The sequence below is a fragment of the Acomys russatus genome, chromosome 9 (assembly GCF_903995435.1).
Source record: "Acomys russatus chromosome 9, mAcoRus1.1, whole genome shotgun sequence".
In the NCBI taxonomy this organism is placed as follows: Eukaryota; Metazoa; Chordata; class Mammalia; order Rodentia; family Muridae; genus Acomys; species Acomys russatus.
The window spans coordinates 44,961,363-44,980,006 of NC_067145.1; the positions used below are offsets into that span (position 1 = coordinate 44,961,363).

The window sequence follows — 18,644 nt, forward strand, 5'->3', positions numbered from 1 at the left end:
GACAGAGGTAAGCCCAGGAAAGCGCTCCTGTTAAATGGGTACTTTCCTTTTGAGGAAAGTAAACATAAAAGGAGTCCAAGAAGGAAACTTGAAACCAGGTTTTCAAGTCTGGACCCACTGCAGTTTGGGGACTTTTCGGAGCTATTCTATGAAGTGAGAATTTTGGAATGTTGGTTTCTTTAAAAGCACAGAAATAGTATGAGTGTGCTTTCGTTTTAATCCTAGGTGTGGAGATACGGGGCTGCTTCAAAGCAGCTGACTGTGATTTGCCTCGTGCTCTAGCAGAGGCGTAGTTTTTCCAGCTGCAGATAGTTTCTGTGATTGTGTGACGTTTGGAATTATGGGAACTTTTCAGAGGGTATATAAATGCTAGAGCCCCAATAGGTGGGGTTGGTGGTTGGTGGTCATTTAGGGAGGTTGGTTGTGGTTTGCTAGTAGCTATGGTCAAAGAAGAAACAAAAGGAAGGAAATTGGATTTGGGGCTTTTTCCTAACTGCTCTCTCCCCTCTCTCCCCTTCTTCATCTCCTATCTAGTGTTAGGGGGTGAAACGGAGGAAGGGGAAATAAAGGGTGGGAAAAAGAAGAACCCACAAAATAGCAAAGACTGGCTACAATCTTGTCCCCATTTGTTATTTGGGCCTCCAGAAAGACATCTCAAGAAATAAACCTTTAGGGGCTAGAGAGAGATGGCTCAGTAGTTAAGAGCCCTGGCTGCTTGCTCTTTCAGAGGCGCCTACTTCAATCCCCAGCACTCACATGATGGCTTACAACCATCTGTAACTCTAGTCCCAGGGGATCTGAAGGCCTCTTCTGGCCTCTGTGGGCACCAGGCATGCACATGCTACACAGACATACATGTGGACAAAATACTCATACACATAAATAAAATTCATTAATTAAAAAGACATATCCTGTTAGGCTCAAAGACATAGGCATCACTGCCAAGACTTCTGAATCCAAGCACAAATTCCTGTGGTTAGAAGTGCATTGGCTAGGTAGGGGAAAAGACAAAAAACAACTTGCAATGTTATTTTTAGTTTCGTTGGAATCTACTTTGACCCCATTACAGCTTTCTAAATGAAAAATGCATTAAGTCTGAGCCTGCTGCTGCTCTTCTCCATTTATACCTTAAATCCCTGAATATATGAATTCCGAAAGCTAGGAAAGTGACCCGGGGACAAGGGATCCTAGAGATGCGTTTCCCATGTCTTCAACCCTGAACAGGGGTCGTGATAAGACGGCTCAGTGGGAGCAGAGGGCTACTGTCAGGGCACGTGAGAAGTAAGACACGGTTCATGTGGGGTGGGAAGAAAGCAGTTTCAAAACTAGAATCAAGTGAGGAGGGCTTTCCTAAATTCCTAGGAAACCAGACAGGCTATCTGTAGCGCACTAAGGGCCTGGAGTTTCTATCGTGAGTTTTCTCCTTCCATACTTCCTTTCCTATCTTTCTGTGTGACTGGCAAGGTCAGTCTTTCTTACCCACCTGTTCCATATGGAACATACTAAGGTTTTTCAACAGCATGTCTCATTTATATCTGCCCCTAAGGATGTATGTGTTATGTTATATTCGTGTTTTATAGACAAACACCATAAAGCCATGTACTGCCTTTTAAACCTACCTTTATCATGCAGTGACTACAACTAGCCTTTTCATACATCGCAGCTAACAGTGTATAAAGTATTACATAAATATAGAATACATTACAGGGATTTCACATTGGACAAAAGTAGAGCACACTTGGTTCAGACATTTTAGAAAGATCTTTTACAGTTGTTGCTCTTGCTCTCCCATTCAGTTAGCAAGTGGCTGGAAGCTGTCTACCCTCTGCAGAAGTGTGTCTGAGTATCCAGGGGAGTAGTACCTGAAAAAAGAAAACTTGCTGTCAGATCTATGGACATTTTTCATACAGTAGGCACGAAAAGAGTCTATGTAAAGAACTTAGTGAAATAACGTATGGGGCTGGTGAGACCGCTCAACCACTAAGGGCACTGGCTGAGTTCACCGCTGGAGTCCATGTATTGAGAGAGCCCCAACCCAAGTCTGACTGACCTTCCCATGCATGCTGCGGTGCGCATGTGTGTACACACGTAAACAAATGTAAAACATTTTTAAACTAAATGCTTGTATGGGTGAAACTTCACTTATGTTCTAGCAATGCTTCTGCATACGGTTAGAACATTTGAAGTCAGAGAGTCCCAACTCACAGTGCTGTACAGATGCTACAGCGCTTCAAGGACCTAAGTGTGATGACAAAGGAGATGGTTCCTAAGCGTTCGCCTCCAGTCCAGTGGCAGTACTACGGGGACTTCCTCCTTATCACATCAAGTGAGTGATGGTTCTTAAAAGCCATAGTTAGTAAATGTCTCTTGTATGTTAGAATATACACTCTATTATTACTAATCAACCTCTGCATTCCAATTGCCTTATAAATCATGTCTTAAAATATAGTTTGATAATAACCAATCACAATTCATATTGAAAGCAATTGAACAAATGATTTATAAATACTCATATTATATAAAATAGAAATTCACTCTTCTTCATTGGTTCTTGGGCATACATTTACATTTTTAGATTTCTAAGTTGAGCATTTTATAAACTATTTAGTATAAAGTATTAAATATGAATAGTATGTGTGAATAGTGATACACTGTGGAGAGAATTTACGTTTACATAAAAACAAGACTAATAAAATCTGGTAGCTATTCTCATGTAGAAATGGATTTTAAAACCTTTAAATTTTTCTAAAATATTTACTCAAAGTGACTAAGCTTCTGAAAATATATTAGCACTGGGGACTTGTCCTTAGTTAGCTGTCTTTACACTTACTTACAAAGCCATAATTTTGGAGCTGGGGAGAGGGCTCAGTGGTTTTGAACACTTGTTGCTCTTTTAGAGTAGCTGCGTTCAATTCCCAGGTATAATTCCAATGCCAGGGAATTTAGTGCCTTCTTCTGGTTTCTGAGGGTACCAGGCACATATATGGTACACAGCCACATACACAAGCAAAATATCCATACACATAAAAATTAGAAAAAATCTTTTTAAATGTAATAATTTCTTCCACAATTTATTAAGGTGGGCAAAAGGGAGCTATATTTTCTTCAATAGAGTCCTTGTTCGCAATCAAAATTTAACAGAACACACATAAACACTCCTAAAAATCTCTTTTAAAGAGTGTTCTTCCTCCTGCACTCATGTGCACAGACAAATACATATATACATAATTAAACAAATAAAAACTTTAGCCAGGTGTGCTAGCACACACCTTTACTCCCAGCACTCAGGAATATTGACAGGTGGATCTCTGTGAATGTGAGACCAGCCTAGTCTACAAAGCAAGTTCCAGATCAGCTAAGGCCACACAGTAAGACACTGACTTTGTCCCAAAAACAAAAAACATCTAAAAGGCCACCTAATCTAGAAAAAAGTGTTTTTAAAGTGTTTTTTAGTCTGGCATTGAGGAACTGGTGATTGTCTCTCTGTAGTTCTGAGTTAGGACGGTCGTTAAATCTGGCCTAGCTTTCATTGCTGCTCATAAATGTGTCAGGCACAAGACAGGTAGTTTTGATCTAAGTGTTAGGAGGCAGGGTTTTAAAACTTTTTAAAAATCTGCTACTCAAAATGGTAGCCACTAGTTACATGGGGTAAAGAATACTAGAAATGTAGCTACCGTGATTAGAAAACTAAATGATTACATTTTAGCTTCAAAACTAACAAATCAACTATTGGAAAACACAAAGCATGTTTGGAATAATTTGTGAGTTTGTTTTCGCCAGTAAAGTTTTATACAATCTAAATTTAATCCAAATCGTTCTAATGAGACTTTCCACCTGAATTAAGATATGCTATTAGTAACAAAATAGTATACAAATATAAAATAACTCACAAATTTTATTTTGTTTAAAAGTTGAAATTATAAGGTTTGGATATTTGGATTCTTGAAAAACTATTAAAATGTATTTATCATTTCATTTTACTGTCTTAAATGTGACTACCAGAAAATTGGCAATTATACATGTGGCTCATATTATACTTTTACTGGACATTGTTGCTTTAAAGTGCGATTCCCACTATATCAATTATATGCCAGTAGTTCTTGAGGCCTTACTGGACTAATCTCCAAGCTTACTGTCCTTGCCAAATTCCCTTTGCCAAAAACCTCAGAAACTTCACAGTCTCTAGGATTACCAGCCAAGAAACCCTGCTGAGACACCCGACACACCCTCATCGACAATGCAGGCACCTAGAACTGACCAGCTGCATACTTACCTCACATGTGTCTCAAGATACAGACCCATAAATAAACATATCGAGTTATTCACATACTGTGAGGAAGACCTCGTTCCAACTACTCACAGTGCTAAGGAATCCAAAAGTAACTTCCTATTAGGAAAAACTGTGTAACTCCAGCTCAGGAATTAAAGGCATTGTAAATACACCAGAATCATTTTATTTTACTTTTATACATTTGAAATGAAAAATTTGCTTGCTATGCATTTATCATCAAAACAAGTAGTAAAAAATAAGGAACCAGGTGTATTATATTATCTCTAACACATTATAAGATTGCATTTTATTTACCTAATAATGCTATTTAATTTCAAGAGGAAAAAAATGAGACTAGAGACACCCCAAGAGGGACAGTAAAAGATGTTGCCTGAATTGACTTCTTACTAATACAAGCCCTTTGACTATGATGTCATTTAATTCTAGTGTTATAAAATAGGTAATAATATTTATAAATACAGAAATAATATCTTAAAAATTAAATAATTGTCTCCAAGGTCACATAGGAAATAATTAGAGCTGAGATAGGAACCTAGGTCTGTCTGACACATGACCTGAGCTTTCATCAAAGAGCCATTTAAAAGGTGAGAAAGTCTTTCCCTCTCACTGTCAATCACTCTAGCCTAGCTCAAATGCCTTTAGCAAGAGTGTAAGCAATTAACTTTGTCCCAGACTATGAGGAGCTCGGGTTATTATTGCCTGGGCCTTTGGGCTGGGATCCAGTGTGTTACGTTGTCAAGTTACTAGAATTGCCTCCCTCCTCACATTAGATCTTTCCCAAAGGCCTCCTTCCTCCAGAGATTAAGTTCAAGCCCACCTTGTGGTTGGGCAATGGGCTAGACCTAGAGCTCAGCTCCTTCTGAAGCCACGCCCAGGCCCCGCCCCTCTCATAGCCCTACAGGTGCTGGAAATGATGCAATAAAATTAACATTGGAAGACAATGTGAAATGACTACTGGGCTGATGCTGTCTTATAAAAATACTAATACTAAAACAGTCCTCACCAACTGAGTTTTGAGAAATAGGTGACTGGAAAAATGAAGCCATTTAAAAATTGTATTTGTCTATTTTCACAGTGTTTTAAAGATCTCCACAAAATGTGATTTTATAACACCTAAAGCTTTTTTAAAAATCAGAAATTTGAAAAGGTCATGAACCAAAATTCTCATGAAAATTAAATAGTGGGTTTTTTTTTTTTAAAGCCAAATGGATTAGTTTTTAAATGAAATCTCATTTGGACATGGTGGTGCACACCTTTAATTCCAGGATTCAAGAGGCAGAGGCAGAGGCAGGTCTCTGTGAGTTCAAGGCCAGCTTGGTCTACAAAGCAAATCTGGACAGGCAGAACCACACAGAAAACTGTGTCTCAAAACACAAAACAAGATTTAAGTAAATGAAATCTCAAAACCTATAATTTAAGAATTTAATTTTTATAATAGTATTTTGACGAAGCAGCAGATTCAGCTCCAGTATGACAGGGTGCCCCCACCCCGACTGGTATTAAACTATACCTAAAAAGGAGGAAAAAGGAAACTAATTTATTTTTTAAAATACCTTATCATTAGTTGATCAATAGATCATTTCCATTCAGGGGATCTTTAGTTTGCCTTTTCGGCATTCTTATTTTATTTTGTTTTTTAGAACACTGGCTTGAAAGTTATCTTAGGCTTGCATAAAATAGTATTCTTCCTGAATGCACATACATCCATGTACAAAAACAAATTTCAATAAGATGCTTTCACAACTCCTTCATTTTGTGGCTTCGCGTGTATTTTGTCACATGGCGTTTGATGTTTGAACACTCCACACATGCTATGACATCCTACTCCTTCCACATCCCGTGCTAGCGTGTTGATATTTTCAAAACGGGCTCATTGGAATTCTTTCAAGTCCTCATGACCTCTCAAGAGCACAGAACTTAGAGAAGGCTCAGCAGCTAAGAACATATACTGCTCTTACAGAGGACCCAAGTGGGAACAAGAGTTTTGTTCCCAGCACTATGTCAGCTGCTCCAGGGGGTCTACTGGGGCCACGTCACTCACATGCACATATGCACAAACATGTCATTGTAAGGTTTTTAAAAGAGTTCAAGCCAGGCATGGTGGCACACACCTTTAACTCCAGCACTTGGCAGAGGCAGAGGCAGAGGACAGAGGACAGAGGACAGAGGACAAAGGACAGAGAACAGAGGACAGAGGACAGAGGCAGGCAAGATCTGTATGAGTTGAGGCTAGCATGGTCAACATAGTGAGTTTTAGACCAGCCAGGCCTACATAGTAAGACTCTGTCTCAAAACAAGAGCACATGAAGTTATGAATAAAAAACAAGTTAATCTTAATATTATTTTGTGCTTTTAAACTCAATGTTACCATGTTTCTAAAAACATTAGTACAGCCAGGCATGGTAGCGCATACCTTTAATCCCAGCATTCAGGAGGCAGAGATGGGCAGATAGATCTCTTGAGTGTGAGGCCAGCCTGGTCTACAAATAGAGTTCCAGGACAGCCAGGAATACCCAGAGAAACCCTGTCTTGAAAAACCAAAACATTAGTTTTAAGTAGGAAGACTAGATTAAATCTGATTTATATATGTTAGAGCCTGTGAGTTGTTATGGTGGGAACTATGTGTGTGTGTGTGTGTGTGTGTGTGTGTGTGTGTGTGTGTGTGTATGTGTGTGTGTGTGTGTAGAAAATATAACATCTCTGTAGCTGTGTGTTCTGTGTCATTTTTTCAAGATGCTGCTCTTTATTCATTTCTTGGAAATTTTGCTTGTTTTTGGGGGGCTAGCCATACTGTTCTCCTCTAGGTTGCCAAGCCCTAAGACTTGGGTTGATGCTCTAAAAATTAACTTCATCTTCAAAAATCTTAGTTTGGGTTGGAGGTGTAGCTCAGTGACACGGGGCCTGAAAATAGGTTCTTGTTGAGCCTGACTGGGTGGCTCTCCTGTAGTCTGAGCACTCGAGAGGCTGATAGAGAGAGATTAATGCATTCAGGACCAAGTCCAGTCTGTACAGCAAGATGACCTCAGACAGAAAAAGTGAACAGCTGGCTCTGACGCCCCATATCTGACGACCTCCCCTTCGTGGGGAGCCCTGGTGGCACTCAAAGAAAGAGTAGGCAGAATACCAAGATGAGACTTGTTAGCCTGCGACCATAAAGTGGGGGAGGAGATCCCCTTCAGACATGGACCTGAGGCAGGGTAATAGGGTGGGGGTGGGAGGGTAGGAAGAATGGGAGGATACGAGTGATGGGAGAACAATTGAGTTGTAATCTGAATAAATTAATTTTTAAAATAAATAAAACAATACTTTCTCTAAAAAAAAAGTGAACAGCTGCTTCTTCTTCCTCTTCCTCTTCTTCATAACCCTGTATTTTTTTATTCTGTTGGATGCATACGCGTGCACGCGCACACGTGTGTGTGTTCGCATGTATGTGGAAATAGCTGCATCACTTGCCACCTTGTTTTTGGGGACAGAATCTTCCAGTGAGCCTGAATCTCAGTGAAGTCAGTCCTGTGACTTCTACCTGTCTCTACCTGTCTCTGCCCCCAAGACCTAAGAACATGTGCAGCCCAGGTCCTACACACGTGTAGGGATCCAAACTCTGGCCCTCTTGCTCGCATAGCAAGCACTTCTGATTGAGCCACCGCTCCAGCCCCCGGCACAGATGGGAAAACCCAAAACTGGTCCGTGATACTGAGCCGACCGATGTCCGTTTCCCACCTCACTATTTCCTCTGGGTAACAGCTGTTGATGTTGTTGATGTACTCTTGCAGGAGAGAACCAGGCTCAGCCTTTATCTCCTGGACCTTTCTAAGTCCACCACTCGTTACAAAAAGCCGCCGAGCTCTGCTGTCGTGCGGCAGCACCTTGAAAAGAGAAACAGATTAAAATAAAAACAAAACGTCATCTTTACTGTTCCAAGTGAGGCTATTTCTCTTCAAAAGTGGAAAGCATGCAGGAGAGACCTTATGTTCAGCATACCACCCACAGCATAAAGAGCAGATGAGTGGAAGTGAAAAACATTTTTTCACAAAGCACATTACCCTTCATGTTGTAGAGATAAAATAAAACAATGAAACAAGCAAAGCTAGTGCAGACGCACTCATACCCAAAGCTACACAGGTCTGAGGTCTCCTCGCTCTCTAAAAAAGCGAAGGCAAGCTCCTCAACAAGGCAGAAAAGAGCCTCTCCCCCATCGTCTCTAAGTTTGTCTCTGAGTTCCAGACTCACCAGTCTCCGTTCCACGCTTTGTCTCCAGAACATCAGAGCATGCTCCCACAGCTCAGAAGACAAAGGCCAGAGGACCGTGATCTAAGCGGATTATGACCAGGAGGTCAACCTGAGCTACACAATGACACCCGTTCTTAAAAAGCTAAGGTGGTCAATGATAAGACCATTCGGAAAGCATGTTTATGTCCCCAGGTTTGATCCCAGCGCTGGAGATAGGGATGGGGCGGGGGTGAGCAAAGGAGAGACAGAGGGGAGGAGGAGGCAGAAGAAATGACCTTGTTTATAATAAATAGCATTAAAACTGACCATTCACCTGTTTGTCTTCTTCCATTCACTAAAGGAAACTTAGTTGGCTTTAAAAGCATGAAGTTTTGTTTGTTTGCTTATTATTGGGGGTGGACATGTATGGCACAACATGCATGTGTGTGGACATCAGGGAACAGCTCTGTACACTTGGTTCTCTCCAGGGACTGAATTCAGATCCGGCCTTGGTGGCAGGTTCCTGCACTTGCTGGGACAGCTCACCAGCCCCAGGGTGGGTGTTGTTTTAACATTTGACTTGTGCACACCCTATAGCACGTGTGTAGAAGCCAGAAGACGACGTGCGAGAGTTGGTTCTTGACGTTCACCAGGAGAGCTCCTGATCACACTTAATTGTCAGGTGTCACAGGAACACCTTTGCTTGCTGAACCATGCCACTAGGCCCAAATATCTTGTCTTTTAAAAACATTTTTTTTGTTTCTTTTGTTCTTGTTTGGGGTATTTTTATGTACCTTAGGCTGAGTTAAACTCTCACCGTCTTATTTAGTCTCTGCAACATCTATGGTGTAAGTTTTCTTGTTTCTATCTTACATGTGATCAAACTAAGGCTTAGAAAGGTCAAGACTTTGCTAAAACCTTGGAGCTATAACCTGGAATACAATTCAGTGGTAGAGCAGTTGCCATGTGTGTGATTTTAGGTGCCATCGCCAGTACCAAAAACAAAACAAAACAAAAAAGTAAAGAAACAGAACTGAGCCTAACACATATATGCTCTGGCACATGACTCATGCAGACTACATTTTGTTTGTTTGGGGGTTTTGTTTTGTTTTGTTTTGTTTTGTTTGCTTGCTTGCTTGCTTATTTTTGAAATGGGCCTCACTTTGAGGCCCTGGCTGGCCTGGAACTCTCTGTGTAGGTCAGGCTGGCCTCAAACCTACAGAGATCCTACTTAGCCTACACGGTAATAATTTTGTAAAATGTGTATGATGTTTGATCTGTATTTAATTCTGTGTATCATGTGCATACCCAGTGACCATGGAGGCTGGAAGAGGCCATGGATCTGCTGGGAATGGAGTTACAGACAGTTGTGAGCTGCTGTGTGGGTGCTAGAATCGAAGTCAGGTCCTCTGGAAGTGCTCTTAACAGCTGAGCCATCTCTCCAGCCTCTGTAGACCCTGTGTTTTAAGTCAGATATGCAGATACAGTTTCACCCATTCTCAACAGCTAAGGGGCACCGTCCTGAATGTCAGAGCTCTAACAGAGTCATCCTCTTCCAGCCCTTGCTGCCAGGCTCTGCCTGTTGGCTGTGCACCTCTGGCAGTTTGACCTTTCTGCACGATCATCAATCTGCAATGATCTATGAACTAGGATAGTGACATTTGTTTAAATTGTTCATATGAAGTCACCGTGTGCCAAATGACTGAGAGCATCTCCAGCAAGTACACTGAAAAGTATTTCAATGGCTCAAAGACCATTTTCTTTATTTTTCTAAAGATGTTTGCTGCATTGCTAGACTAAAAGTGAGACTAAAAGACACTGGAAATTACTAAACATAGGTTGCAGTATAAATTCTCTATCATGTAAAGCTTTTTTTTTTTTTTTTAATGTGTTGGCACATTACTGCTTTCTCTACTGTTTAAGAAGATATACAGAGCTGTGAGACCCACATGAGAAAGGATGAAGTGTTTTGTTTATCTGTGAGTCTTACTAACCTGTGTCACCTGTGTCAACTGAGACTGGTGAGAATTGAGACTTAAATAGTAAAGCCCAGACCCAATTTTACATAAGAAAAGAGAAAAAAACGAGCCCCCACACAATTTCCCTGCTCCTCCCTTCTTCCAGACTATGAGAGTGTGTCTCACCTTACTGAACTGTCCAGCCACATACTTCAGGATATTTGGAGGCGCATCATAGAGGAACGGCTCGAGAGCTGGGAGGTAGGTACACTTTTGTATGATATTCTTTATGGCCTTTTTACTCTGTGGAAATACAAAGCAGGATGAAGAAAAGGCTTGGCAACTCGTGTCTCATATTCCTGGATTTTGAACATGAAACCAGTTTCTTGCAGTTGCTTCATTTTTAAATAATTTTCTGAACAACATAACAGCTGTGCCATCTCTCCAGCCCCTGCTAGACTGGGTTTTAAGTCAGCTATGCAGTGTACAGCTCCACCAGTTCCCAGTAGCTCAAGGACTATTTTGACTGGTTTTATCAGTGTTACCAATAGCCTTCTGTCAAACTTTAAACTATGCATTGAATTGCTAAGCTATTATATATATATATTTACTGTAAGTTAACATGGGTTTTCCTCTCTGAATAAGACCACCAATAACTTATAACCAACTCCCAATGAAAATAAACCTCTATAGTCCAAAAAGGCAAGCAAAAAACCTACCCAACCTCCCTTAAGGGAAATAGGGCACTCTTAAGGTTTCTTCTGGCTGATTTGGAACAAACAATACCTTTGTAGGGGCCCAAATCAAGTTGGGGAAAATGGTTGAACAAGCTAGGAATAGCATGTGTTGTCTAGTTTCTAAATTATGAGAAATTCCAGGATTAATTAAAGTCCTGTGTGGGACAGTCTGAATTAATTACTGGAGCAATTGGGATCGGAAGCTTTCTTCGAAGCTGTTCTGGAAGCTGTCCTGTTTTAATAAGGAACCCCAATGGAAGTACTTGGTGCTGGAACGTGAAGGATGCAGGATGTCAGCGTCCAGCATGCTGAGAGTAATGCATCCTGTCAGGTGTTATCCAGTGTCAGTGTCCTGTTCATTTGTTCTGAAAACATATAATTTCTCTCAAGCATTATATAGTCCTAAAATTATAAATACATGAGATGTGTGTGATGCACAGAACAATTAAGGCTGGCTCTCTGCTCTTTGTATGAGCAGAAGAAAGACATTTGTAAGGTGAGGATCTCACCCTCAGCCTGGAGGATGCGACTTTTGGGGCTGGCTGCTCACCTGCAGTGCACACGCCTTCAGCTGGGGCACTGCCAGGATCCTCACATCATCTGTGACCATCCCCACAACCACAGCGGTTTTGTTTTCTCGGCCAGGAAGCTTCATCTTTTATCAGTGTCCTGACAGGGATGGAGGTGGCTGGTTGGTGCAACTCATGAATAACTTCTTCAGCACAATCTGATTGAAGGTGGAGTTGGTTCGTCTGGCCAGAAACCTGTACAGTTTGACTAGCAGCTGCAGGCAGATGTCCTGGCTCTTGGGCTCCTTGCGCCGAACCTTTCGGTCCTTGTTGTGATGAATATCAACACCCATGATGGCACCTCCTGCTCAGCCAGGTCCAGAAAGCAGTATTTGCTACTTTGTGGGTTTATTTCTCTCTTCCATCCTTGTCCCCGCCCCCACCTCCACTTCTACCCTTTCAACCCCCTGACACTGGATAGGAGAGAGGAAAGGACAGAGGGGAAACAGGGCATTGTTATCATTAGACTACTTTCCACTGATTGGGGCAAGTTTGGTCTTCGCCATCAGAATTTCTAACTTTTTCTTCTTGTTTCTTTGCACATAACTACTTGACAAACCACAACCAACAGCATCCAATCACCAACCAGCTAACGACAGCCACCCTCAGGGTTCTAGTCTTTATATACCCGCTGAAAATTTCCCAGAATTCCAAACATCACACACTCGCGGAAACTATCTGCAACCAGTAAAATCATGCCTCTGCTAGAGCTCAAAGCAAATCATAGGCAGCTGCTGCAAAGCAAGCCCATATCCCCACACCTGGGATTAAAATGAAAACATATTCTTATACTATTTCTATGGTTTTTTAAAGAAGCCAAAATCACACAATTCTCACTGCAGATAACTAAAGCATTGCATTTGTTTTAAGCAACAACTATGAGATAATACTTATTATAGAGTATTCTATATTACCTATATAGTACTTATAAATACTCTATAGTGTCAAAAGGAATTCAGGGGCACATAGATGCATTGATGAGTAGCTAGTGTGTGAATTATTCAGTGTGCATTTATAGACACTGCTAAAGCTCATGGCTTGAAGTTGATCCATTGGCAAGTAGAAGCAAAACAGAGTCTACTCGACTGTCCAATCAGCTCTCAACCAAACACTCCCCCAAAACAGAGTCTACTCGACTGTCCAATCAGCTCTCAACCAAACACTCCCCCAAAACAGAGTCTACTCGACTGTCCAATCAGCTCTCAACCAAACACTCCCCCCAAAACAGGCACCACGTGTACCATTCCCACCTCCACTCCCAGAGCTCCTCCTTTCACACTGACACCACATTGCTGTGTTGGGGACAGGGCTGAAGGGCCCCACGGTGTCTACAGAAGGCTGCTGCAGCCATGGCTAGCTATGACCTGTTTCTCTATATGGAAAGCTTTACAACTACCGTGTTGGTCCATAGAGCTATTTCTCTCTAGAGTTCCACATCTCGTGTGTGGTGTGCATCTGTGCTGCCTTAGGGACAGCTCTTTCCTTCCTCTGAAGACACAGCCAACTTGCCCTGCTGCTTTGGTTGCTGTATGTCTGGCACTGCTCTTCAAGGATCATTTTGAGTTTTACATCAGAGACTTTATAAATGACAATTGTATTCAGTAAAACTTTTATCATATTTGTGCCATCGGTAAATGATCTCTTGAACTTTAGGTTTTCTTTAGAGAGCCAGACAGTCTTACACAGCCTCATCTCCTGGCGTTGACCAGAGCTGCATAGCTTAAGTAAGGAAAATGTAGTACTAGGAGATGAAAAGAAACGCCCAGTTTCCAATACACATGATTACACTGTCCCTTTATCAGCCATCTTAAGATCATGGTGACCTTGGCAGACCAAGGAATTTAACATAGCTGCCATTGCTAACAAGGCCAAATAACTGTAATCGCACAGATTATGTCAATTGCACTGCACAGACAGCCCTGCTCTAACTCTGATCATTCTAAGCTGATGATGGCTGACCAAGTCATAATCGAGAGCTCTAAAAAGGCCCTAATGATCTCAGAAGTTCATCAAACTTACTATCCTTAGTCTGAAAGAAAGACTTAATTTATAACTATTCTCCTAGATAGGAATGGATGTTATGATAATAATCAACTCTTTTGTCCTGCCTGAAAGAAATATTAGTTAATTAGGACCAATGAAAATTAACAGAAAAATGACGCAATTTAAAAATAGACAGGGCTGGAAATATAGCTCAATGGTAGGGGCTTGCCTAACGCATGTAAAGCTCTGAGATTGACACCCAGGACTACAAAAAACATTTTTAAAATAATAAAATAGGCAAAAGGTCAAAGAATATACAAACAGCCAGGAAGCATATGAAAATATTTTCAATACTTTTTGCCATTAGGCAAATGCAAATGAAAAGTACATATTAGGATAGCAAAAGTCCAAACCTTCTTATACTGACGGTGGCTGTAAAGCAGCAGTTGTGCTAGAAAACAGTTTAGTAGTTCCCCCCAAATCTTAAAGTACTGGCAGTGGCCTACCAATTGCACTTCTGGAAATATACCTGAGAGAAATGCAGGCACGCCTCCAGCTTAGAGGTGTGGGAAACATGCCCACTGCTCAAGCTCACCTGGCAGCCTGAGTCTGATCCCCAGATGGAAGGAGAAAATCAAGTCCAAAGAGTTGGCCTCTGACCTCCACGTACAGCCCTGGCACACATATCCAAGCACACATACAAAGGTGCCCACCCACTAATGATAAATTTTTAAAAGTTAAAAAAATGCCTTTGCATGAAAACACATGCAAATAATGAAAGAGTTTAAACAGCTCAGTGTCTATCATCAACCGATGAGTTATAAACAGTGGATGTTATCCACCAATCGAGAGGAACGAAAGGCTGTTACACTCTAGGAAAGAATCTTAAAAGTCAGGCGAGGGGCTGAAGAGACAGCTCAGGGGCTAACAGTGGCTGTTCTTTCAGAAGACCCAGGTTTGAGTCCCAGTTTCCACATAGTGGCTACAGTGCTTGTGATTCCAGGTCTGGAGGATCTGATGCCCTCTTCTGGCTTCTACAGGCACCAGGCACACATGGTACACAGATAGACATGCAGGCAAGACAGCGGGCTATACACATAAATTAAACAACAACAACAACATCAACAAAATACCTTCAGACTACGTAATAAGAAAACCAGGCACAAAAGGCCACATATACTATATGATTCCTTCTAAATGAAATGCCCCAAAGAGGCAAATCCATAGAGAGTGAAAGAAAATCAGCATTTGCCTGGAGGCAGGCAGAAGAGCTGTGGAGTGATAACTAACGCAGAAAAAAAACTTAAAATGAGTTTGTGGTGGTGATTTCACAATTCTGTAAAGGCACTAAAAACTATTGAATGCTATAACTTTAAATGAGTAAATTACATGAATTATATTGCAATAAAGCTACTAAAAATACAGCGTGAAGCACGTCCGTGAAAACGTGAGATTTCTGTGGAGGAAACACCCTAGACAGTGTCATAACATAAGCTAAAGTGGTTCAGCGTGATGCCTCTAAAGAAAACCTACTAGGTGACCTTATCAGATAACAGACGTTTTGCTCTTCATTAAAGTATTAGAATAAGATAGGGGCAGCAAGCAGTGACCACACAGGAGAGATGCCCAGAGGCTGCTCATTGCCTCTGCCTGATCACAACCAATTAGCCCCAGCTTATAGAAGCTCACAGGTCTTTGGGACAAAACAAACCTTGAGGTAGCTTCATTCTTTGAAAGCTGCCACAGAGTAACAAATGAGAAAACACCGCTAGACAGTTCCTAATGCTTTTAGATACACATTTTCTCACCGAGCTAGTGTTAAATCAAACAGACTTGACTGACCTCAATTTCAAACAGCAGCTATGCGCTCCAGGAGACCGTGGAGAAGAACAAGAGAGATGAAGAAGTCCCTACAGTAAGAAGCCATTCAGACAGACTTCAAGTTTTGAGGAGATTTTGTTGCCAGGGAAATTACTAAAGGTTTGCCTTTTTACATTTAATGACCTGTGTATTTCTTGAAACCAAATACTGTATCAAGTGAAACTTCATTTCTATTAGTTAGCCTAACAAAACCACCTTTGATAAATTAAAACAGAATAAAGGTTATCTTACTTTAAAAAGTAAAGGATTTCAATTAATTTTTATCCATGGCTATGCATACATGTTACAGTAGTTCACTTTAAAAAATTATATGGACAGGAGAGATAGCCTAGTGACTGGGGCTTATGTGCCTTGCATGGGCAAGCTCTGGGGTCAACCGACAACACTTAGGAGTGTATAAAACAATGTTACCTAAGGGCCACATTGCCAGGGTTTCTCAAGCTATAAGTTCTGTTGATTACATTATTTGTCAGCCATACCTGGACAGATCAAAACTCCAAATGGCCCTGAGATTTTTCACCAGAAAAAAACAAAGAACCAGACACTCCTTTACCTGGATGAGACCTGGAGAGCCCACTGTTGACCTCTCTCTTCCAACCTTGTTGGGTCACCTCAATACTATGACCATGTGAGGGAAGCATTGCTTAACTCTATGTACGCATTGCTTTGATGTGCAAAGTCTTACAACTTGAAAATTCTCGGAAATCAACTTGCAGAAAACTAACATGTAAACATAACCAAATAAAGAAATGCACTTTCATGAACTTTATAAAAGGGAACTTTCAGTTACATTTCTGTCTGTATGGTTTACTCTTCATTAATTTGCCCATTTAATTACATTTTAATGCACTTTACTATTAATTTTATTTGGAGGTTTTAATTACATGTATACATTATTGTGGGGGGGGGGGAGAGGTTGCTAGCTTGTGTGTGTAGCAAGTGTGTAGAGGTCAGTCATCAACTTGGCCTGAGTCAGATTCTCTCCTTCCACCATGTGAGACCTGGAGATGGAACTCAGGTCTTCAGGTTGAGCAGTGATCGCCTTTACCCATGAGGCCACTGGGCTGGCCATGCTCATCTCATTCTGAATTACTGTCTTTGCTGTAAACATCTCCCAATCAGTTTAAAGTTTCCTAACATGCATGCTAGAAAGTATTTTTCTTTGAAATTACAGAATTATTAAATAGCCCACCCTACCTTATGTGCATGTTTCCTAAATCGCCTGGACAGCCAGTCTTTTTTTTTTAAGATATAAATTGCCTTTTTAAAATGCATGATTCATATCTTGAAAAGCCAAAAAAAATGCATGATTCAAAAATGTTTAATTTAGTGAATCTTAAGCATTTTAAAAAGAAATAAGACACTGAATTAAAAGATCAGAAATCCTTGAGATTAGGAAAAGTAAATTATAGCTTCAGGAATATTCTCTAACTAGTTATACCTTTGAAAAGCAACGTAAATTCTTTTGGGTTCCTTTTTTTGTTTTTGTTTTTGTTTTGTTTTGTTTTTGTTTTTGTTTTGTTTTGTTTTTGTTTTTGTTTTTGTTTTTTAACTGTAAAATGGACAGAGTGCTCTCCAGCAAACCCAAATTCAAAAATTCTGTTATTCTTCCATCTCTATTCCATAGAAAATGCCAACAGCAATATAGAATGCAAAAACTTGATGTTCCCTTTACAGCCAACTTATCTGTACAAAAGGTCCTTGAAAATATATCACTGACCTTGGAGACAAGGGTAGCCAGTTTTCAAAGATAAGACACTCCGTTCTTCTGACAGATGTGTATTTCTTGACTCAGAAAAGCAACACAGTTCACCAGGAAAATCAAAGTACTTAAGCCACATATTTTTAAGAATGAGTCAGTCAGTGTCTACCCAATCTCCCTAAGCCTGCTAAAAGTACGTACTTTCACCTGCAGGTCCTCTGAGCTCTCTGTGGACAGGTAGAGAGACAGCAGCACTGGCAAGGTGTTCGTGATGGCGACGGCCCGCGCGTGTTCCGGAGTGTGTCTTCCAATCTGTCCTAGAGCCCAGGCAGCCGCAGCTTTAATATGATCTTCTGGTTCTTCTGACAAGCAGGCTGACAACTGGGGTACACCCTGCAGAGGGGATCAAAAGAGCAAGTGTTATAAATCCAGAGCGGGATTAAAGAGTCCTCAGTGTCTCTCAGGCATCAGAAGAAATCATTTCAGCCTTGATCTCTTGTCCCCCCTAAATGGTTCAATAAATGCACACATCACAAGGGCAGTTATTTCTTAAATCAATAAAATGACTAGAACTAAATTACCTTAATTACCTGTAACAATCTAACTTAAATAAGAATGTCTCTACTAGCTTTTACCCCCCAAATAGAGGGACATTTAAACAAACAACAGAGATGCCTCAGACCAGGCAAAACCAGATTCCACGGTGACAAACTGAAATGTCTAGGAATTTAAAACTTGATTTTCTTTTGTTTAGCAAGTTAAGACTGGTGACAGCCCTCAGTTCAGTCCTCAGCGATATATATATATCCTAAGTAAATCTGAAAATAAAATAATCACCACAAACTAAAAATCAAATGACTATAAACAAGACCTCACTCTGAGTGCCTTTTGCATGGAACACGTCCCACTAATGTCCTCCCTGAAATACCATGTATGTTTCCAGTCACTTTGGTCTATTTATACTGATCGGCTGCTCACTCTCCCAGGCCAAATGTGGTCAGCTTGCCTTTGTTACACAGGTGCCATGTGTGCACATTTTGCATCTTCGACTCTAATTTTCTGTAAATAATTAAAACACCACCAAAAGGCCTCAAAAGTCAGTTTATAGACCCAGGGAAGAATCAAGTAAGCATATCAAATTTTTATAAAATCGTAAAATATAAATTCTGTACAAGGCATAATTTTGTAACTAATTTGAGACAATAGTAACTATTTCAAATGCAGTACTGTGAGAACCTGTATGGTATGGTGATGCTGCCGTGGCAAGGTCAAGACCATCACATATGCCCTCCCCATAGCCTCTTGATCCGTTCT

General features: G+C 40.8%; 1 protein-coding gene across 3 annotated transcripts in view; it reads right to left on the reverse strand.

The window, feature by feature from the left end:
- Positions 1–1,612: 1,612 nt before the first annotated feature.
- Spag6 (sperm associated antigen 6) overlaps positions 1,613–18,644 on the reverse strand; it is a 54,636-nt gene continuing 37,604 nt past the window's right edge. For 2 of the 3 annotated variants that reach the window (XM_051151262.1, XM_051151263.1), the window contains 4 exons: positions 17,532–17,723; positions 10,645–10,761; positions 8,012–8,157; positions 1,613–1,862 (listed from right to left, as the gene is read on the reverse strand). In XM_051151262.1, coding sequence (XP_051007219.1) covers positions 1,793–1,862; positions 8,012–8,157; positions 10,645–10,761; positions 17,532–17,723 — 525 coding nt within the window. In that variant the 3' untranslated portion in view covers positions 1,613–1,792. The remainder of the gene's footprint in view (positions 1,863–8,011; positions 8,158–10,644; positions 10,762–17,531; positions 17,724–18,644) is intronic. The other variant, XM_051151264.1, reaches the window with a different exon arrangement.